The sequence below is a fragment of the Rana temporaria genome, chromosome 1 (genome assembly GCF_905171775.1).
Source record: "Rana temporaria chromosome 1, aRanTem1.1, whole genome shotgun sequence".
Lineage (NCBI taxonomy): Eukaryota > Metazoa > Chordata > Amphibia > Anura > Ranidae > Rana > Rana temporaria.
In genome coordinates, this window is record NC_053489.1 from 444094293 (window position 1) to 444117976 (window position 23684).

Below are 23684 nucleotides of genomic sequence, written 5' to 3' on the forward strand. Positions count from 1 at the left end.
CCCCTTTAAGCTCAGGATAAAAGACAAGGCATAAGGTACTACAAAGCCTACAGAGCTGTTAGCAGGTAGGGGTCAGATTATTATTCTATTATTATTAAAAAATGCTTATAAACGCAGTCTTACCGATTGGCCTCGATGCCAATCGGTCTGACTATAATGAGCAGGGAGAATCTGATCTTCTTAATCTAGCTCCCTTACTGGCAAGGATGCAGTGACCTATAAGCCACTATAACACTTCTGGAAGAGCAGTCTTCAAACTCTTCCTGAAGCTTGGCAAATTGGTGGTGTTTTTTAGGACCAACGGTAAATCATTCCATACCTTACCCCCCTGCACGAGAAAGCACGTCCTCCTCTTCTGTTTCTTCACCCTAGGGACAATGACGTTCGTTTGTCCCGCTGAACGTAGTGCTCTACTAGGAGCATATTGTGTGAATTCATTTCGGAGGTACTCTGGTCCACCTTCATGGACTATCCTATGCATAAAACAGTCAATCTTAAACAGAACCTGCTCAGCGACGGGCAACCAATACAAGGTATTCAAAATTGGCAGAGGTGACCAAGATCATTGTCTCCTTAACCCTTCCTTGAATTAAGTTATATCTGAACCTTTTTAGCAGTGGTGTGGCAGTTCAGTTTACATTTTTGTTGCATTACCTTTTTTGTTTTAACATAGTCTCTTCCCGCCGGCCATACGCATATATGCAGCCTCTCGCCAAGTGGGCTTTAATGATGAGAGGAAGTTTTATGTAAACACTTCCTTGTACTGTGAGCACGTGTACAGCGATCAGGAGCTTTCCGATCATGTGACTGCTGTGATAGCCAATCACATCGGTCACATAACACGAATACCCACCTCTGTCTCCTGGCATCTAGAAGCTCTTAAAGGGCTAGGAAAGATGAGGTTAAGATGTACCTTTTAATTGTCTTTTGTTGTGAGTGTTACAATTGATTCTATAATTATTTTTAATGGTAGAGGAATGTAAGGTTTTAATTTTCTGTTCTATCGTCCTTCAGGCTGAGGTCGTGGACTTCCTCTGGATCCTCCTACAACTCGTGGTTAAGTGAGCGTAGTGTAAGCCCCGGCTTCCTGACCAGCACTTGCAGTCTGGATGCCATGCCAAAGTTTGCTTTCTCCTCTGAAGATGAGACATCTGACCACAAATCCGAGAAGCCCACCTTCTCTGCACAGGAGAAGAAACGGGCATCTTCCAAGCACACAGCTTTTTCTGGTAAGAAACTTGAAATTGAAAATGTATCTTTTGAGATCTATATAAGCTTGTTGAATGTCCCATTCCCACAGACAGCATGTACATTAGTATAGAGTTGTACCATGCATGCAGAGCCAACCCCCCCACCCCCATAGGAAAACTTGTAAATACAATTATGTATTCCAGTTTTTTTACACTCACTATGATAAATTGTCTCTGTGTCTAATTCTATTTCAGAAATTGTCAGCCTTAGCCGAACTCGTCTGCGTAGTAATAGCACTGGTGCCAAGAATTCTATCACACCTAACCTGGATCTGAGTTCAAGTCGTCGACTGCGTGGTCAGAGAGAGAGAACTGAAATACAAAGCTCTACCCCAGGCAGACGTGTACCCAAGTCTGCATCTGTTTCTGCTCTATCACTGATTATTACTTCTGGTGAGCCACTTTGACAATATTCTAACAACTCCTTTACAAATGTGATGCATTATCTACTATCATTACTTCTCTGGTATTGGGCATGTCTGCTTAAATGGCAATGTGCTTTCTGTCGGCCACAAAATAAAAATACAAAGATAAGAATAGCATTATATAATATCCATGTACAACACAAAGACCCATAAAAAACCTAGGGCCAAATCCACAGCCCCGCAGCGCAACGTAACTTAAGTGATTTAAGTTACACTGCCGCAAATTTCCTAAGTTAGGTATCGATCCACAACAGACTTACCTGGAAATTTGCGGCGGTGTAACTCAAATCCGTCCGGCGCAAGGCGTGCCGAATCTAATGGGGCGAGTCCCATTTAAATTAGGCGCGCTCCCGCGCCGGACGTACTGCGCATGCTCCGTTGGGTAACTTACCCGACGTGCATTGCGCTAACTGACGTCGCTTCCGACGTCATTTGCTTAGACGTTAACGTAAATGGCGTCCAGCGCCATTCACGAACGTCTTACGCAAACGACGTAGAGTTTAAAATTTCGACGCGGGAACGACGGTCATACTTAATAGGGCTTAGTCAAATTGGACTCAGCCCTATTTTTACGCGGCGTAACTCGACGTAAACGACGTAGATTTAGCGCGACGGGCCCGTCGGAATGTTCGTGGATCGCCGTAAGTGTTCATTTGCATATTCTAGGCCGGCCGCAATGGCCTCGCCACCTAGCGGCCGGCCTAGAATTGCATCCTTAAGATCCGACAGTGTAATTCAATTACACATGTCTGATCTTCTGCCTATCTATGGTAAACTGATTCTGTGGATCAGTTCCATAGATAGAAACAGGGATACGATGGCGTATCAGTAGATACGCCGGCGTATCCCTTTTGTGGATAACCCCCCTAGTTACCGAAGAACTCTCAACTAAAAAGCTAATTTAAATTGTGTTCTCAGCAAATTTGTTCTGAAGGTAATTTTAATACACATTATTTTGCTGTAAGAGAATGTGTACTCGGGAAGAAGCAAACTTTAATGCAATTCAAGAAATAAAAACAAAACTGCGTTATAAAGTGTAAGTGGGTAAAATAATCAAAACCTATACAGTACATCTTTGCTATACATGCAGGTACCCCATGGTTTTCTTCTTTTAAAAGTGCTTAAACATTCATGTTGATCCTGTCAGAAATCCCTATGCCTTAATCTGCCTGTTCTGGGCCCTCAAAGTTTCCTCTGCTGCACATAAATTCCAAGCAGTGTGTTATTCACTGCTTGAGTGCACATATTTGTTTCCTTTTAGCAAAATGGCTTATAGGATAATTAAGAAAAAAAGCCCGAAAGGCAGGATTTTTATGACAGAAGAGACCCCGTTTGTCTCTTCTGTTATAACTGCTTATCTCTGCCTGTCAGCATTTGAGTACACTGAGCCTTGCATGTACAGCTCAGAGTACATTTATGTTATGCCTCTGCTGTGACGATGTGACTCTCGTACACATGTGCAGTAGTGACATCATCCTGACCGGGCCAATCAAGGTTTTCGTCAGCTGCGTGTTTTCAGTGATGAAAACTAATGAAAAATAAAATTAGAATTTAGTCAATTGATGAAAACTATGACGAAAATCAATTACAGTACAATTTTCATTTAGTCAACTAAAATCTCCAATTTATGTTGACTAAAATCGAATGGGTTCAGTTAAATTTGTAATGCATTAGTTTAAGCATTCCAAACTCATTATATACTAAAACAGTGTGATATTAATCAATCTGCGCAATCCAATACTAGATCAATGAAATTAATTAAAGTTGATAGCCAACCCCCATAAGTGATTCAAACTTTAGTGAACTAATATATACAACAGAATGATGTAGCTCAACTTACAAAAAATAACCACAATATAATAAAAGTGCAAACAATTGAGCAAAATGTATACAATTTTTTTATATATATATATATATATATATATATATATATATATATATATATAATCCAATGTATATCCAAAAATATCAAAGAAGGCAACGATATCCAATTTGAATCCACTCCAATTACCAATGTGACATGTAATGCGAAGTGTGAAGCCTCCACCCTTGTAGATTAGCCTCTCGCCTCACTGTCATGACCCCTACATTACCAGTAGGTCTTGCCAGATGTTTTTCCCTCTTTAGGGATGAAGACAAACTGCTGCCGCTTCAAATGCCTCTTACTCTGATGGATGGATTATTCGATTTGCTCTGCGCTCTCCTAGTGGCCAGGCAATCTTTTGGGACTTGTGACGTGTCTCAAAAGATTGCAGAGATGGAGGAGCCGCCTAGGGGGAAGAGGAGGAGTCATCTAGGCAGCAAAGCGACGGAAGGAGGAAGTACCTGTCAAAACCAGGTACCCCCCACCCAAAAAAAAGATATGTCAAATGTGGCCTGTAGGGGGCGAGGAGTGCTTAAAGCACAACTCCGCTTTCACATTTATTTAGAAAAAGATATAGTATTGCACTTACAAAGATGGCATTATAGGCAGTGGTAGCCATGAATCGCGTGTCTGTCATGTATAATCACAGGATCCTTAGATGCAGAGATGATCACAGGATGACGCCATATAGGTGAAAACCTCGTCCTATACGTACGTTGCATCTAAACCTCTGGTCTTCCTTAGTAGGGGAGGAGTCGTGTTTACTACACGCTTTGATATAGTCACCCATTAACGAGCGCTTCCACCTAATTAGTCTGCCATATGTTCAGGCAGGAAGGGTGTGAGAGCAACAGCTGATGCTTGACCAGGACTTTCACCCATTGTCACTTCATAAAACGAACAGGGAACACCTTGAATGAAGTGACCAAATATCAAAATGTCATAAATCACAATATTATACTAGGACTACATACCACAACCAATCTCCAGTAACCATAATAACTACTAAATATAAAAAAAAAATTGCCACATAAAATTATCCAAAGTAACAATTGCACATAATGAGTAAAAAATAATTACATACTCCTTGAGTAAAAATCTAATAACATGTTGTTATTTCTGGTATTAAGGTTTGAGCATGCACTACAGACACTGATTTAGCCCTTATGATATAGAACGTCTTTAGAAATAAAACCACGTTTGATCAACAAAAATAATGTTTTTTGAAAAAACAAAGTGCAACTTAAAAATGTAAAAAACAAAACAAAAAAAACTGTAAACTCTATAGGCTGTAATGCGCGGATGCAAGTGGGGATGGGGAAGTAAATGGGAGTGAGGAGATGCACAGGCCAGGGTGTGTTATACTTTGGGGATGGAGAGGTGACCTGAGAATGGGGATGGGGAAGTAAATGGGAGTGAGGGAATGCACAGGCCAGGGTGCATTATACTTTAGGGATGAAGAGGTGACCTGAGTGTGGGGATGGGGAAGTAAGTGAGGGGGGGGGGGGGGCAGTGCACAGGGCAGGGTGCATTATACTTTGTGGAAGGGGAGGTGACTTGCAAACAGGGATGGGAAATTAAATGGGAGGGAGGGAGCACACAAGGCAGAGAACTGGACGGTCTGGGGAAGGCTGTTGTTTTACACCAGGGGTGCCCAACCCTTTGAAAACCAAAGGCCAATTAAGCGACTTAGTAACCAGTTGTGGGCCACAGTGAGCAGAGTGGGCAGATGACAGGTCTGTGTCCAGTCTGCATATGCAAAACGGACACAGCCCAATCTACTTTATGGGCCCTCTGATCCAATCAGATGGAAGGGGAGGGATCCACTTCTGTTTTTTTTTTGTTTTTTTATAACAGATCGGATTGGAGGTAGGTGGGTGTAAACGGACAAAAGTGTAGGAGGGTGCGATTTGGTTGGACCAATCGTGTGAAAGGGGCTTAAGACTGCTTTTACACTGATGGTCTGCGGTCTACCCACACTGTGGGTGCAGCGCAGTATACCTGAGGTTTTCTCAGCAGTTAGATGCACTTTGCCATAGATGTCTATTATATCCTGCAGGTGTGGTGCACTTTCTGAAAAGCCACTTGCTTCCTCTACCGTCTGCTTCATTCACAACACTGATGCTCTGGGATGGCAGGTTGGCAACCTGCAATCTGGGCTTGCCAACCAGCCATCCCAGAGCAGTAGGTCCCGGGCCACATCAGAGGGCTCCGTGGGCCACTGGTTGGGCACCCCTGTTTTACACAGTGCTAAGCCCTCTTACCTTGCTGGGAGGGGGAATACTCACCATGTCACATCCAGACAGATATGAATCCGACAGAGGAGTTCCTCTTCTGTGGTTTGCAGGGCATTGTTCTAGAACTCGCAGGCAGACAGAGGGTGCGTACGTCTCTCAGCCAATACAGCTTGCCGATAGTCAGGGGATGTGGGCTGTAACCGACAGGTGAAGCTCCGAGGAAAGCCGAAGTTCAGGTGGGCACTGGAGTTTTAAGTTGATTAGAATGTACTGGAGTTTTAAGTTGACTAAAACATGACTAAGACTAAAACCGTTCAGATGATTAAAATACGACTAAAACGAAAATTACATTCTAGTCATAATACTAGGACTAAATTGAAATTTGATGTCAATATTTACAGTGCTTAACATTAGTGCTGATTTATTAAAGGAGTAGAGCATGTTCACTTCATGCTCTGGGATTTTCGATTTATTTGCTTGGCGAATAAGGGTAAGGTAAGTGAAATATGCCCTTTAATGTACAAGGACAATGAAGAAAAAAAATAAAAAAAACGTATGTTTGCTTGCAAATGATTTGATGGTTAGCAGTTTCACCTCATTTACTAAACTTCGTAAAAATTCACTTTTTAAAGTAAACTGTCTCTACGCCTTAAGTAAATCAACCCCATTTTAAAGTAAAAGGACCCGGCAAACCGTAAATCTAAAAATGTGGGAAAATGATATTCAGTGTTTTTCTAATTTTAAGATTATACAGTTATTTCTTGTCCTGGCAATCTGGGAAATATGTAAGTTAAGTAGACTGCTTTTATTTTTGTACATTTATACAAAAAAAAAAAAAATTAAGCAGTTCGTTACTGCAACAATGTAGTAGAAAATGTTTGTGATGGTGTGTATTTGACATCTTTGTAAGTAAACAGTAGTAATTACAGACACTAGTCACTGTCACAATTGTTTAGGTTATTTCTTAGCGGGGAGAAATTCTAATGGATTGTTTATTCTTTCCCACAGATGATTTTAGCAGTGGATCTCTTACAAGCCCCGTTTCTCCACATTCCGTCTCATCTAATCCTTCTTCCAGAGATTCTTCTCCAAATCGATACTCCGCTGTGGCAATAGCAAGTCTGCGCCCCCCAATAATTATTCACAGCTCCGGAAAGAAGTATGGCTTCACTTTGCGTGCAATTCGTGTTTACATGGGCGAAAGTGATGTGTATACTGTACACCACATGGTTTGGGTAAGTAGTGTTTTTTGGTCTATTTGAACGCTGCCTAATTTTAGCATTTCATAATGTCTTTTATTTTCTTCTTCCAGAACGTAGAAGATGGAAGCCCAGCTCATGAAGCAGGGTTAAGAGCTGGGGATCTGATAACTCATGTGAATGGGGAATCTGTTCTTGGCCTGGTACATATGGATGTTGTAGAGCTGCTTTTAAAGGTATACCTATTTGTATGTTTTTATATACATGCAACTACACAACGGAGGTGTACAGTATATGTGAAATTACTTTTACAGGAAGTACTTTCTTGTATTTTGGCTAATCTGTACCTTCAGAAAACGCAAGAATGTATTTTTTGTAAAAAAAAAAAAAAAAAAAGTATGTAGCAGCCTTATATGTGTGTTTTGTTTTATGGCCTAGGAATACCAAAATATTAAACTGGTAAATATAAAACGTTGTAAATTAATATTCAGTATATTTTAGTGGTCTGCTTTTTATATGTTCCATATGAAACTGCTTGGCTTTCTTTCTCGTACATCACGGGACACAGAGCGGCATAATCATTACTATGTGGGTTATATGGAGTACCTTCAGGTGATGGACACTGGCAATCTCAAACAGGAAGTCCCCTCCCTATATAACCCCCTCCCATAGGAGGAGTCCCTCAGTTTTTTCGCCAGTGTCTTAGGTGTTGGTCACGAATTAGTTTGCCTCCATGTCCTTGGGACTAGGTAGACTATACCGGATCTGTCCAAGGTGCCTCAGAGCCAAAGTGGACAGTACCCGGGCCCCAAGTCGTGGGGTTTAGCCTATAATGCCTCTCTTCGGAGGGCTGGACCCTGGGCCCAGAACTTTGAACTTTCTAAAGTCCAAAAGGTGCTGTTGCCAGGGTGCTGTATAGGTCCAGGGCAGTGTGGTTCCTGCACAGGACCCGGGTCCCTGAAGGTCTGGTACAGAACCCACGGAGATGGGGGAAGATTGGGCCTCTTGCGTTTGCAATACCCTTCAGCGTGGAGCAGGTAAGAGAGGGGCCTGCGGAACTTGGTTCGTCAGCAGGTCCCTCGGGGGGAAGCCTAGTTGGGTTAGCCTGGGATGCTCTGCATAGGCAATTGTTTCCACTATGTCTGCCAGACAGGATGGTTACCTCCCCTTGTTTTTTTGCTAGTGGATCCCCCCTCTGACTGTGTTGCTATGTGGCTGCCCCGCATGGGTTTTGGGGGGTAGGGGCTAGTGGCCTGGTTCTAGGACTAGCAGGGCAAGCCCACCCCCCGTTATTTCCCGGCTTAATAAGGCCAGGGCCTACCTGTATTGGGTGCTCCCCCTGCAGCTCTGTAGCGGAGGTCTCCGGGTGTCCTGGCGCCGCCGGCGTGCTGCTCCCCTCCTCGTGTTCCTCCTGGGACGCGCGCGCATGATATAGATGTGCGCGTAGGGGGCGGGGAGCGTAGTGACGTCGGCGGGACGTAGGGGGCGTTCCCCCTCGCTGTATAGTCGCAGCAGCTTGTTCCTCCGGTCAGTGTAGGATTCGTCTGCTGACCGGAGGGACGCAAGAGCGATGCAGAGCAGGACACAGAGCGGCGCAGGGTGACACCTAGTGGCGGTATAAGACCTTTTTAGGTCTGGAGCTAAGCTCCTCACTGACTTTTTTGGAGAAATAGGAGATTTTTTCCCTGATTTTCTCTATTTTGAGCCTAAGGTTTTTTGGCAGCAGTTTTGGCACTCACACAGTCTGTTTAAAGGTGCAAAAAAAAAAAAAAAAATAATATAAAAAAAATAAAAAAATAAAAGGGAAAAACAAACGAAAAAAAAAAAAAAAAAAGGAGGATTATAATATAAAGATTGTTTCCTCAGGGAAAAGGGTGTGCACTACCTTTTCATTGGCTTATAAGGTTTTTTTCTGCCTTAAGCTACATATATTTTTTCTCCTTGCTACAACAGTCAGGTGTTGTTAGCGGAGTGCCTCAATTTTGTATCATGGGCCCTAAAGGTTCGGGGACTAAGAATGCTAAAAGTACAAAGAAGCAGAAGGGTTCCCCCTCTAGTTCTGAGGATCTTAATCAGACTATGCCGGTTCCGTCCTCTCCCGAAAATCTAGATGTTGCCGCCTTTGAGGAGCCATTAGGTGTGGTGGGTGCTGTGGCTGGCCCCATTCTGCCTGACCCAGTGTTTGTCACGCAGGATATGTTAGCTGTCTCCCTGCAGGGGTTAGAACAGCGACTATCAACCCTTTTTACTAGTTCTCTTGCAGGCAAAAAACGGACCAGGTCTCCGTCCCCTAAGTTGGTCTCCGCTGATGCTGAGGTTCTCTCCCCAGAGGAGTTAGAATCTCAGGAGGACCAAACGGAGCAGTTCCTAGAAGGTTCTGACATTGAGGAATCCACTATTGAGGAACCTTTTTCGGTTTCTCAGGCAGAGAATCTGTGGGTACAGTCTTTAACGGACATGGTCCGCTCGGCTTTTAATCTGCCCTCGCCAGAACTTCAGATTCCTGCCGTATCTTCTCTGGGCTCCTTAAAAGCGCCATTGAGTAACGTAGCATTTCCGGTCCACCCTTTGCTGGAAGACCTGATCTTTCAGGATTGGGCCCGGCCCGATAAGATTTTCGTGCCTCCTAAGAGGTTTTCTGTACTGTACCCCATGGAGGAAAAATTTTCGAAGAAATGGGTGCTTCCCGCTGTGGATGCAGCGGTCTCCTGCGTAAACAAGTCTTTAACTTGTCCAGTAGAGAACATACAAATGTTCAAGGATCCGGTTGATAAGCGGTTAGAGACCCTTTTGAAGGCATCTTTTTCTACAGCAGGAGCAGTCGTGCAACCGGCGGTTGCTGCTATAGGCGTCTGTCAGGCTTTGAAGAACCAGACAAAAGAGATATTAAGGGAGCTCCCGGCTCAGCAGGCGCAGGATCTGGCCGACCTCCCTAGAGCTCTCTGTTTTGCGGTGGATGCCATAAAGGATTCCATCCAACAAGCGTCCCGTCTGTCGCTGTTTCTGGTACATATGCGACGGCTCTTGTGGCTAAAGAATTGGTCAGCCGAGACTCCGTGTAAAAAGCTTTTAGCAGGCTTTCCTTTTCACGGAGGTAGGCTTTTTGGGGAAGATCTCGATAAATACATACAGACAATATCAAGTGGCAAGAGTACTCTTTTACCAGTCAAAAGGAGATTTCAAGGTCCTACGTTCAAGCAGCAGCAATCCCCAGCCCCAGGGCTCTCGGGCCCCAGGCAGTATCGACGGCCTCCCGCACGACCAAACTTTGCTAATAAGTCGCAGGGGCAGGCCGCTGGGGGTAAAAAACCATGGTTCCGCAAACCAGCTAAACCAGCTCCCAAGTCAGCCTTATGAAGGGGCGCCCCCACTCAATCGGGTGGGGGGAAGGCTTCGATTCTTTGCAAAAGTTTGGGAAGCCAAGATCCCCGACAAGTGGGTTCTTTCCTTAGTGACGGCTGGCTACAAGATAGAATTTCGGGAGTTTCCCCCTCCACATTTTCAGGAATCAAGGATTCCAAGCGATCCGGGAAAGAGGGCTGCCTTGCTTACAGCTTTGGATCGTCTTCTAGATCAAGGGGTAATCGTAGAGGTACCAATTCAGGAGCGCAAGCTTGGCTTCTACTCCAATCTGTTTATCGTTCCAAAACCCAACGGCGATGTAAGGCCCATTCTGGATCTAAAGATTCTAAACTCTTACCTGAGGATTCGGTCCTTTCGGATGGAATCCATACGCTCTGCTGCCGCAGCTTTGCAGCAGAACGATTTTTTGGCCTCGATAGACATAAAGGACGCATATCTTCATGTTCCAATTTTCCAGGGGCATCAAAGGTTCCTACGCTTTGCAGTCGCAGGGTGTCACTATCAATTTGTGGCCCTCCCTTTCGGGTTGGCTACGGCCCCTCGTGTGTTTACGAAGGTCCTGGCCCCCATCTTGGCCAGTCTAAGGACCCAGGGAGTCCTGATCCTAGCCTATTTGGACGACCTCCTGATCATAGATCACTCTGCTTCAGACTTGTCTCGAGCAGTAACCCTGACGGTTCAGTTCCTCGAGGTATTTGGGTGGGTTCTAAACCTAGAAAAATCGGCTTTGCTACCTACAAAGCGATTGGAATACCTCGGCATGCTGCTAGACACGAAGCAGCAAAGGGTGTTTCTCCCCTTAGAGAAGTTCCGTTTGTGCATGAGCTTACTAGGAAAGATGGTGGCCACCTTCGAGGCAGTGCCATATGCTCAGGCGCACACGCGAATCCTGCAGACAACCATCCTGTCAGCCTGGAACAAAGAACCACAAGCCCTGGATCTTCCGTTGACCCTGCCATCAAGGGTCCGGCAAAGTCTCTGCTGGTGGCTAAAGCCTCGGAACCTCCTAAAGGGAAAATCTTTCAGTCCCATCATCTGGAAGTTGATAACCACAGATGCCAGCCTGAAGGGCTGGGGAGCAGTCTTGGATGGGCAGATCCAGCAGGGGATTTGGGCAGAGTCAGAAAGACGGCTGCCAATCAATGTCTTGGAGATCAGGGCGGCACGCTTAGCCTTAAAGGCCTGGACGTCCAAACTGCAAGGGTCTCCAGTGAGAGTGCAGTCCGACAATGCCACGGCAGTGGCATATATAAACCATCAAGGGGGCACGAAGAGTCGAGCCGCCCAAAGGGAAGTGAGCTTAATTTTCCGGTGGGCAGAAGCGCATGTTCCATGCATCTCGGCGATTTTTATCCCAGGGGTGGACAATTTACAGGCGGACTTCTTAAGTCGCCAACAGCTGATTTCAGGGGAGTGGTCTCTCCATCCCCAAATCTTTCAGGAGATCTGCCAGAAATGGGGATTTCCGGATGTGGACATCATGGCATCTAGGTTCAACAGGAAGCTAAACAAGTTCCTGTCCCGATCAAGGGACCCTCTGGCCTGCGGAACCGATGCGTTGATTTGTCCTTGGCATTCGTTCAGTCTGCTGTACGCCTTCCCCCCATTACAGATGCTGCCCCGCCTGCTGCGCAGGATCAGGGTGGAGAACAGGCCAGTCATTCTGATAGCCCCAGCATGGCCCCGAAGGTCATGGTACTCTCTGATCTTGAGAATGTCAGTGGGGGAGCCTTGGACCCTTCCACTTCGCCCAGACCTACTCTCTCAAGGTCCGATACTCCACCCTGCCTTACGGCATCTAAATTTGACGGCTTGGCGGCTGAATCCCTGATCCTCAGGGGTAGGGCCTATCTAGCCAAGTTATTTTCTACTCTGATTAAGGTTAGAAGGTCAGTCTCCAGAGTAATCTATTACAGGGTCTGAAGGGCCTATGGAGGCTGGTGTGATTCCCAGAGATGGCTTCCACGCAAATACACCATTGTCAGGGTATTGCGTTTTTTCCTTCAGACAGAGTAGATAAGGTTTTGGCCTTGAAGTCCTATTAAAGGACAGATTTCGGCCTTATCGGTATGGTTGTGTTGGCCGTTGGCCACGCACTCTTTGGTTAAAACCTTTTTTTCTAGGGGGTCTGACGCATTAATCTCCTTATCTTGTCTCCGGTTTATCCGTGGGATTTGAATCTTGTGTTGTCAGCTCTGCATAAGCAGCCCTTTGAGCCTCTGGCAGAGGTTCCAGTGGTACTACTGACTGAGAAGTTGGTATTGTTTGACTGCTATGATTCCTGCTAGAACAGTATCAGAGCTGGCAGCCTTGTCTTGTAAAGAACCATGCCTCAGTCTGCATAAAGACAGGGTGGTTCTCCGTCCGCATCCGTCTTTCCCGCCTAAGGTGGGGTCCAGTTTTTCTCTTGAATCAGGATTTGATCCTACCATCTTTTTTTCCAAAAGCCCACTCCTACGTAGAAGGCTTGATGCACGCCTTAGGTTTGGTCAAGGCCATGAAGGCCTGTCTCAGGGCTACAGAAAGGATTTGGAAGATGGATACATTGTTCATCCTGCCGGAAGAACCCAAGGAGGGTCAAGCGGCAGCTGAAGCTACCATCACCAGATGGTTTAAGCAGCTAATCAGTCAGGCCTACGGCTTGAAGGGGTTGCCCCCTCCTTTTATCAGTTGAGGCCCATTCTACTAGGGCCATGAACGCCTCCTGGGCAGCACACCACCAGATCTCTATGGCTCAGGTTTGCAAGGTGGCAATCTGGTCATCGGTCCACACTTTCACAAAGGTTTTACCTATTGGATGTGAGAAGAAGGGCCGATGCAGCCTTTGGACAGGTAGTGCTGCAGGCTGAAATTTAAGATCCTCGGGATCCGGGGCACCCTTGGTTAAATTAATGAATTAATTAAATTAATCATATTAATTATTTGTTGGATTTAATTTGGATTTATTATGATTTAAAGGTCACTTTCTGAATTAGATCTCCTGGTTGAGATGTCTCCCTCCCCTCATGGAAGCATTGCTTTCGGACATCCCACATAGTAATGATTATGCCGCTCTGTGTCCCGTGATGTACGAGAAAGAAAAAGGGATTTTTAATACAGCTTACCTGTAAAATCCTTTTCTTGGAGTACATCACGGGACACAGAGCTCCCACCCCTCTTTTGGGGACCATTTTGGGAGGCATACTGCTTGCTACAAAATGTGAGGGACTCCGCCTATGGGAGGGGGTTATATAGGGAGGGGACTTCCTGTTTGAGATTGCCAGTGTCCATCACCTGAAGGTACTCCATATAACCCACATAGTAATGATTATGCCGCTCTGTGTCCCGTGATGTACTCCAAGAAAAGGATTTTACAGGTAAGCTGTATTAAAAATCCCTTTTTCTTTATCGTTACATCACGGGACACAGAGCGGCATTCATTACTATATGGGTTATATGGAGTACCTTCAGGTGATGGACACTGGCAATCTCAAACAGGAAATGCCCCTCCCTATATAACCCCCTCCCATAGGAGGAGTACCTCAGTTTTTACGCCAGTGTCTTAGGTGTTGGTCATGGTTTAGCTTGCCTCCGCATCCTTGGGATTAGGTGAGCTAACCGGTTCTGTCCAAAGGCCTCAGCGCTAAAGTGGTCAGTAACCGGGCCCCAAACCCTTGGGGTATAGCCCATAATGCTTTTTCTTTTTAGAGAGCTGGACCCTGGGCCCAGAACTTAGAAACCTTTGGGGGCCTAATGTTTCTGTTGCCAGGGTGCTATATGGGCCCAGGACAGTGGATCCTTCATAGGAACCCAGGGCCTGAAGGTCTAGACATCCCCACGGAGATGGGGGAAGATTGGGCCTCTTGCTTGGCAAAGTCCTGCGGCATGGAGCAGGTAAGTGAGGGGAAAACTTGCGGAACTTGGTTCTTAGCAGGTTTTTTCTGGGGGGTCACAGGGAACATGCCTAAAGTTATGCGCTGCATCTGGCAAACTAGTCACATATCTTAATGATAGGATGGCTCTATGTGTATTATTCCCCATAAGAAGTGACCTCCCTTGTAGTGTTGGAAAAGCATTGAGTGGGGCCTGTGTGATATAATGTATATGTGTGTGTCAGAGAGCTGAGCTTACCTGCAAGCCTCCAGGTGATGCTCCATCAGTCTTCCTCCTCTGAGCCTGCAAAGCAGGCAAAACGCTGACCTCCTCGTGGTTCCAGCTGGAGCAGAGAGGCTCCCTTCCCCCCAACCCCCCCCCTATCGGGGGCGCGCGCGTTCACGTGTTATAGGCGCAATTCGCGCCGTTTAGCTGAGGGGGGAAGGGCGGGTCAGTGGCTTAAGGAAGGGGCGGCCCTTCCTTTTTCGTTCCAAACAGCTCATTCGATACATTGGAACTGGGGAGGAAAGACCAGAGCGGCAGCACGGGGCGCCGAGGACACACAGTGGCCAGAAAGGATATTGCAGTCTTCAGAAGACTGTTTTCAAGCCTAGAAATAGGCTGTTTCTTTTCCATCTCATAGTTTTTCTTTGCAATACTACTCAGGGGGACAGAATGCTTTTTCTTTCCTGGATTTGAAACAAAAAAAAAAAAAAAAAGAGAAAAAGATTGAAAAAAAAAAAAAAAAAAGTCATCTAGGGGAGAGGAAGCATTTTTTATCCCCCAAACAGGTGTTTGGGCAATTAACTATTTATAGTTCCAAGTACCAATAAGCTAGCAGGTGTACCTCGGTATTGTACCATGGCATCCGGGTCAGAGGGTACAAGAGGTGGGGATTCCCCCAGAGAGTCTGAGGTCTCGGACAAAGTTATGCCGCTGCTTTCCCCTCAGGGAGCCTTGGGGCCATCGGGATCTGGGGCTGGAGCTGGCACGTGTCAGTCCAGCCCTAAGATAGTCACGGACGAGGTATTACTCACCTCTTTAAAAGAGATGGAGAAAAGAATGGGAAAAATGATAGCCACAGCTATGCGGGGCAGTAAACGGATTAGATCTCCGTCGCCCGAGCGCGGACCCTCAGAAGAGGAGGTCCTTTCCTCAGGGGAATTGGACGACCTCTTGGACAAGGACCAAGTAGGTTCAGGGATCGAAGATCCGGATACAGAGGAGTCTGGAGCAGTCTCCCAAGGGGAGAGCTGGTGGATTCAAGCCTTAACGGACTTGGTCCATAATGCATTTAACTTGCCAGTACCAGATCTCCAGGTATCGACGGTTTCAGCTTTGGGCTCACTGAGGGCGCCTCAAAGCAATGCAGTGTTTCCGATCCACCCTCTACTAGAGGGAGTTTTGTTCCAAGATTGGAACAAGCCAGATAAAATCTTCTTACCACCTAAAAGATTCTCTGCCCTATATCCTATGGAAGATAAATTTTCCAAGAAATGGGCTACTCCTGCAGTGGACGCAGCCATCTCATGTATTAACAAATCATTAACATGCCCTGTAGAAAACATACAGGTATTCAAGGATCCAGTTGATAAACGCTTGGAAGCGCTACTTAAGAACTCCTTCACTACTGCAGGGGCAGTAGTACAGCCAGCTGTGGCTGCGATTGGGGTTGCTCAAGCATTATCGGATCAAGTTAAGCAGATGCTTAAACTTATTCCTGCCCAGCAGGCAGAAGAATTTTCGGATGTCCCTAAAGCCATTTGTTTTACGGTAGACGCAATTAAGGATTCTATCCAGCAAGCGTCACATTTATCGTTATCCCTTATCCATATGAGAAGACTCTTATGGTTAAAAAGCTGGGAGGCCGAGCCCCCATGCAAGAAGCTCCTGGTAGGGTTCCCCTTCCATGGAGGACGACTCTTCAGAGAAGACCTAGATAAATACATTCAGACCATTTCAAACGGCAAAAGTACTCTCTTGCCAACTAAGAAGAAGTTTCAGGGGCCTGCGTTTAAACGACAGTACTCCCCTGGGCAGGGGCCCTCTAATGCCAAACAGTATCGACGGCCTCCTGCGAAAGCAAACTTCGGCTTCAACAGCAAGTCACAAGGACAGGCTGCTAGAGGCAGAAAGCAGTGGTTTCGCAAACCAGCAAAACCAGCCCCCAAGCCGACCTTATGAAGGGGCGCCCCCACCCACGAAGGTGGGGGGAAGGCTGCGACTCTTTTCAGAGGTCTGGGAAGCCAGCATTCCCGACGAGTGGGTACGGTCTTCCGTGGCCACGGGCTACAAATTAGATTTCCTAAAGTTTCCTCCTCCTCATTTTCAGGCGTCGAGGATTCCAAACGATCCGGAGAAGGGAGCCGCATTAATGTCGGCATTAAATCATCTACTTTCCCAGGAAGTAATAGTAGAGGTACCAGTCCTGGAACAGGGGCTGGGTTTCTACTCCAACCTATTCATCATCCCAAAGTCCAATGGAGATGTCAGGCCAATTTTGGACCTAAAGATGGTAAACGCATACCTAAAAGTCCGCTCATTTCGGATGGAATCCGTGCGGTCAGCTGCTGCCACACTCCAAAAGGACGACTTCATGGCATCCATAGACATAAAGGATGCCTACCTTCATGTTCCAATTTATCAGCCACATCAAAGATATCTACGCTTCATGGTGGCTTCACGTCATTTCCAATTCGTGGCGCTTCCCTTCGGGTTGGCTACGGCCCCCCGGGTGTTCACGAAGGTCCTAGCTCCAATCCTAGCCAAGCTAAGGATCCAAGGGGTCACGATCCTAGCATACCTGGACGACCTCCTAGTCATAGATCACTCGTCTCCCGGCTTGGAGCGAGCAGTGGCCCTCACGGTCCAATACCTCGAGAAGTTCGGCTGGGTCCTAAATCGAGAAAAGTCAGCTTTCCTGCCCACAAGGCAGTTGGAATATCTCGGCATGAGATTAGACACAGAACAACAAAGAGTGTTTCTACCTCTGAGGAAGGTCAAAGCCATCAAGGAATTAATCCTACTGGTTCTAAGCAAGAAGGAACCGACTATTCGCCTATGTATGAGGTTACTAGGCAAGATGGTGGCCACATTCGAGGCGGTACCATACGCCCAGAGCCACACTCGCATCCTGCAGGCAGCCATCCTGTCAGCATGGAGCAGAAGGCCACAGGCCTTGGATATCCCGTTGCCGCTCTCATCAAGAGTCCGACAAAGTCTGTGTTGGTGGTTAGACCCTCAGAATCTACTGAAGGGGAAGTCTTTCAGCCCAGTGGCTTGGAAGATAGTGACCACAGACGCCAGCCTGACGGGCTGGGGAGCAATTTTGGATGGTTGCACTCGCCAAGGTACTTGGGCAAAGCCAGAGAAGCAGTTGCCCATCAACATCTTGGAGCTCAGAGCTGCTCGACTAGCCCTCAGGGCTTGGACGTCAAAATTGCAGGGGTTCCCGGTGAGAATTCAATCAGACAATGCCACGGCCGTGGCATACATAAATCACCAAGGGGGAACCAGGAGTCAAGCCGCTCAGAGAGAGATGAGCTTGATTCTCTTATGGGCAGAGGCTCATGTGCCCTGCATATCGGCAATATTCATTCCAGGAGTGGACAACTTTCAGGCGGACTTCTTAAGCCGCCAGACTCTATTGCCGGGGGAATGGTCTCTGCATCCACAAATCTTTCAAGCACTCTGCCAAAGATGGGGAGTGCCGGACGTGGATATCATGGCATCGAGACTCAACAAGAAGCTAGACAGGTTCATGTCCCGCTCAAGGGATCCGATGGCCTGCGGAACCGATGCGTTGGTTTGCCCTTGGCATCAGTTCAAACTTCTTTATGCGTTTCCCCCGCTCCAGTTACTACCCCGCCTGCTGCGCAGGATCCGGGTGGAGCACATACCAGTCATCCTGGTAGCTCCAGCATGGCCCAGAAGGGCATGGTACTCACTAATCTTAAGGATGGTAGTGGGAGACCCTTGGACTCTTCCTCTACGGCCAGACCTGCTATCGCAAGGTCCGATCCTCCACCCTGCCTTACGGCATCTAAATTTGACGGCCTGGAAGCTGAATCCCTGATTCTCAGGGGTAGAGGTCTGTCTCAGAGAGTAATCTCTACCCTAATCAGAGCCAGGAAACCGGTCTCTAGGGTGATTTATCACAGGGTCTGGAAGGCCTATGTAGGCTGGTGTGAGTCCAAGCTATGGCTTCCTCGCAAGTTCACCATCGATAGAGTTTTAAGTTTTCTCCAGCTAGGAGTGGATAAAGGATTGGCATTAAGCACAATCAAAGGACAGATTTCGGCTCTGTCAGTGTGGTTTCAGCGGCCGCTGGCCACCCACTCGCTGGTTAAGACCTTCCTTCAAGGGGTCTTACGTATTAAACCTCCAGTTAAATCCCCGCTTTGTCCGTGGGATTTAAATCTTGTTCTGTCAAGTTTACAGAAACAACCGTTTGAGCCGTTGGCTGAAATTCTTTTGGTTTTACTGACAAGGAAGTTAGTATTTTTGGTCGCCATAGTTTCCGCAAGAAGAGTATCGGAACTGGCGGCCTTATCCTGTAAGGAACCATATCTTATTTTTCATAAGGACAGGGTCGTTCTCCGCCCTCATCCTTCCTTCCTACCGAAGGTTATATCCAGTTTTCATTTGAACCAGGATTTGGTATTACCATCCTTCTTCCCTAAACCTACTTCCAGAAAGGAAGGGTTGCTGCATACCTTGGATATTGTCAGGGCCATGAAGGCCTATCTTAAAGCTACAAAGAAGATCCGGAAAACAGATGTGCTGTTCATTTTACCGGATGGGCCCAAGAAGGGGCAGGCAGCTGCAAAGTCCACCATTTCTAGGTGGATTAAGCAATTAATCACTCAGGCCTACGGCTTGAAAGGGTTGCCTCCTCCAGTATCATTAAGGGCTCATTCTACTAGGGCCATGGGCGCCTCCTGGGCAGCACACCACCAGATCTCTATGGCTCAAGTTTGCAAGGCGGCAACCTGGTCTTCTGTCCACACGTTTACAAAATTCTACCAGTTGGACGTAAGAAGGAATACTGATACAGCCTTTGGGCAGGCAGTGCTGCAGGCTGCAGTTTGAGACCTTCGGATTCCGGGGGCTCCTCTTTTTTGAGTTAAATTTAAAATTTAAGATTATTTTTCTCAACTAAGTTGGATTTTTTATGATTTGAGTATATCTCTAAATTAAATCCTTTTGTCTTGGAGATGTTCTCCCTCCCCTCATTGTAAGCATTGCTTTGGGACATCCCATATAGTAATGAATGCCGCTCTGTGTCCCGTGATGTAACGATAAAGAAAAAGAGATTTTTAATACAGCTTACCTGTAAAATCTTTTTCTTGGAGTACATCACGGGACACAGAGCTCCCACCCCTCTTTTGGGGGACCATTTTGGGAGGCATACTGCTTGCTACAAAACTGAGGTACTCCTCCTATGGGAGGGGGTTATATAGGGAGGGGCATTTCCTGTTTGAGATTGCCAGTGTCCATCACCTGAAGGTACTCCATATAACCCATATAGTAATGAATGCCGCTCTGTGTCCCGTGATGTACTCCAAGAAAAAGATTTTACAGGTAAGCTGTATTAAAAATCTCTTTTTTTGTTGTAAGCAGTTTACAACAAGACAGTCGGTTTTACAGAGCTTTGTAGGCATCATTTTTTATACAGAACCAAATCGCTCATTAGTAATGACTTATTTCTTTTCAAAGGGTTTATTTCAAGCTTTCAGTCAAACAAAGCCAGCTAGGAAGTAGTTTGCTAAGCTGTGCTTTAGAGGGCTTATAGAGCTTTGGGAATTCTTTGTCGTGGGTTAAACGTTTATTTGTAAAACACATTTTTATACATACAAAACCGATTTAAAAGATCTGTTAAATAATTTTTTTCTTTTTAATTACAGTGAAACCAAAAGCATTGTAGTTTCCCTTTTGTGTCCGCTTTCTAAGTATTGGAAACTTTGATTTTTCCTAACAGAGTGGCAACAAAGTGTCTCTAAGGACTACCCCACTAGAAAACACTTCCATAAAGATTGGACCTGCCAGAAAAAATAGTTGCAAAGGTCGCATGGCAAGGAGAACCAAGAAGAACAGGAAAAAAGATACTCAAGACAGGTAAGCTAAGGCTTGATATCACAGTGAATTGGGGATGAAGAATACGGCTTACTATAAGATGAGTTTCACCTATTTTGGTTTGTCATAGTAATTTTGTGTTTTTTTATTTTCTATGAGTCCTTGCTAATGTATTCCTAGACAATAAATAATATACAATGGTATAAAATACCAGGCTGCATTTACCCCCTTTTAAATAGTACAATCCCTGTGTTGGTGATAAAAACAAGTTCTTAATAATCAACTTGACAAAACCAATAAATATATGTAATCAGTTTGAAAGTGCAATTTCCATAAGGTGCAGTCCACAATAGTGAATCAAAGTGCTATACACTTGTGCTGCAAAACTTCTAAAATAAAAGTGACTTGTGCTCTGTGTTCCACTCCAACCAATTCCACATTGTGTCCCCACCACTGTCCCCTCCAAACTCACCAATGGTTATTGACCTCCTAAACATATGCCTAGGAAGGTCAATAAAGATTTATGTCACTGTAACTTTTCAAATCTATATAATTTAGATTTAATATCTCAAAGATATGATATCAGTTAAATAAGAGTTATTTTGACCAGAAGTGAAAGCTTCAATATAATAAACATTTATTAGAGCTTATACAAAGTATAATCTAACACACATACTATCTATCTCCTTGAAGAAGCAGCAATAGTAGTTTAAAATACAGAGTATTTACATGGGATACAGAGCGTATTCCTCGAAAAAAATTAAAGTACAGATATATTTAGTTACAGGCATCACAGACCCTTTTCCATAATTACCCTTTTAGAACCAGCCTGCAGGCCATCCTTCCATAAAGCGACCTCCCTTCTCCTATTCTCTGGAGTATATCTCTCTATGCTGACGTCTCATTGGTTGGCCTACCTTGGATCAGGATTGGAGGCCTTACTACATAAGTCAGCCCCCTTTCATGCAAAGGGGTGGGGCTATCTTCATTGCACATAATAGCATGGGGTCAATCACAGAAAGTGGGTTTAACACAATGGAATTGTCTCTACAATCTTGGGGCTCCACATAGTCTAGTCTTAACAAAAGGGCTTTCCTCTGTGCTAAATTACATATATTCAGCAAGCTAAATGAACTATATTCAACCCGCTAAATTAAATATATTCATAATTACAATATATATATATATATATATATATACACAGCAATTTAATTTAGATTAAAAAAACATAAGGCAACAGTCACAGATTCTGCCATCAACCAAGGACCCATACTTGACTTGTTCCTCCCATGCACCAACAGGAAGGAAGCCAGAAAACTATACTTATAGCTTTTTTTTTTTTTTGATGCACCGAGATATTACAGTGTAGCGTAATATGTGTTTTATAATAAGATAATATATAATTGTTTTATAATGTTTGTAAGCAGTGTACTGTATCTTATAGACCAAGGGATTCAAGGGAACTCATATCCACATAAAACTGATCCTTACTTTTTAAGTGAGTTACATGACTTTGCAGTTGAAAGTATTGGAGCTAGTGTCCTGGGACAAAAGTTGTAAGTTAAGTTGAGAGTGGCTGGTGTTTACCATAATGGATGGCTCTAAGATTTGGGAAGAATCTTGTGTGTCCATTTAGAAAAATAGGTTTGGAAAGATACTAATAATAAAAATTGTTACCCAAGTTAGGAGTAAGTGGTCCAACATACGAGGATAAGTGCGGGGAAAGGGGGTTTATGGGACTTTATATGAGGCAATGATGTAGTCATTAACCTCCATCCCTGTATTAATGCGCAAAGAGGGTGGAACTTTAAATTAAGTAAGTGAGGGATAGGATTTGGTATTGAATTATTGTAATGAAAATCTATGTGATATATAATATATTATAGTAATCTATAGAACATTAATTTTTGATAATTATAAATCATACTTGATAAAACTCATACACACATTTAATGTACATACACACACAAAAAAGTACATGCATGATCTAAAATTCCTCTAATCCCTAACACTGAAGAGGGATGAGAAATATACTGGATAAACGTAATTATACATTGGTGAATACATAATCATAATTCATAAACAATCCATAAGAAATTGACAATACATGATCCCAACGTCTTTTGGCTATGAACAATTGGTACAGTAGAAAATACACTGATATAACACATGATTGAAACACGACATCTGTTGGCTTAACGGGCCAGATCCTCAGCCAGCGGTGCAAATTTAGTTTGTCCTAACTTATGTGATTTAAGTTACGTTGCCCTAAGTTGGTGTCGTAAGTGCCGTATCCACAGCGCATTTGCGTCTAAATGTGCGCCAGCGTAACTTAAATTCAGAGGCGTAAGGCGGGGTTTTTGCAAGTGGGAAGGAAGTGGGCGTGCTTCATTGTAATGAGCCGTGACCCCATGCAAATGAGGCGCCGGCCCTACTGCGCATGCGCGCACGAATCGGGACCTCACTGGGCATGTGCAGAACTTATCTCGGCGCAATCAGTGAGATAGGTAAAAGGCCAAGTGTACTTAGTTTGAGGATCGCCCTGTGTCTAAAAAGCACCACACACACACACTTCCCTTGCTAAAGTATATCCCATTGTTCCCCTTCCATGAGCAATTTGCTTCTGCTCTGTTTGTTTGTGTGTTGGTAAGTTGTGTTTGTGAGAAAAGTGTTTGAGGAGTTGGAGAGTCTAGTTGTTGTTTGTGTTTGAGAAGTGTATTTATTTAATTTGTTTGTTATTGTTTTTGCTGATTGTTTTTTGGTGTTTGTTTTTTGGTGTTTGTTTTTTGGTGTTTGTTTTTTGTTTGTTTGTTGGTGCGTGTTTCTTTTTGAATTACTATTAGCTGTGTCCTTGTGTGTTTAGATTTTCTTGATTTTTTGGTGGTATAGATTTTTGTCAGGTTTTTGGGTGTGTATTGTCGATTGTTTGTCGGGTGTGTTTGTTGTTGCTGGGTGGTGTATGAGATGCCCCCTAAACGCAGGAAGCTTAATTTCACCCTGGGAGAGAAGCAAATTCTTGCTCGGGGCATTGTGAAATATGGGCGATTTCTGCATGGCCCTGAGAGCCAGAACACCACCCCGGCCAGGAGGAGGCAGCTTCTTAAAAAGATAACGGACCAGATCAATGCGGCGGGGGGGGGGGAGACTAGGACCCCCGCTGGCATACAGAAAAAAATAAACGATCTGAGAAGCGTCGTCCGGACTAAGATGGCAAGGATCGACGCCCATACCAGGGGCACTGGAGGAGGGGGACCCTGCCCAGTCAGACTGACGGAGGAGGAATGGGCAGTGGCCCAGTGTTTCCACCCACAGCAGGTGGTGGGCCTGCCTGGCTATACGTCAGATGTTCCTAGGAGGACAGGTATGTTTTTTGGTTTATTCTCTGTTGATTAGCATGTGTGGGTGGGGGAAGGGAAGAT

At 45.2% G+C, this 23684-nt stretch overlaps 1 protein-coding gene across 3 annotated transcripts in view; it reads left to right on the forward strand.

Moving 5' to 3' along the window:
- MAST3 (microtubule associated serine/threonine kinase 3) overlaps positions 1–23684 on the forward strand; it is a 251058-nt gene that overhangs the window by 215574 nt on the left and 11800 nt on the right. For all 3 annotated transcript variants that reach the window (XM_040326886.1, XM_040326891.1, XM_040326895.1), the window contains 5 exons: positions 1015–1229; positions 1446–1643; positions 6785–7011; positions 7089–7211; positions 20171–20307. In XM_040326886.1, the coding sequence (XP_040182820.1) occupies positions 1015–1229; positions 1446–1643; positions 6785–7011; positions 7089–7211; positions 20171–20307 (900 nt within the window). The remainder of the gene's footprint in view (positions 1–1014; positions 1230–1445; positions 1644–6784; positions 7012–7088; positions 7212–20170; positions 20308–23684) is intronic.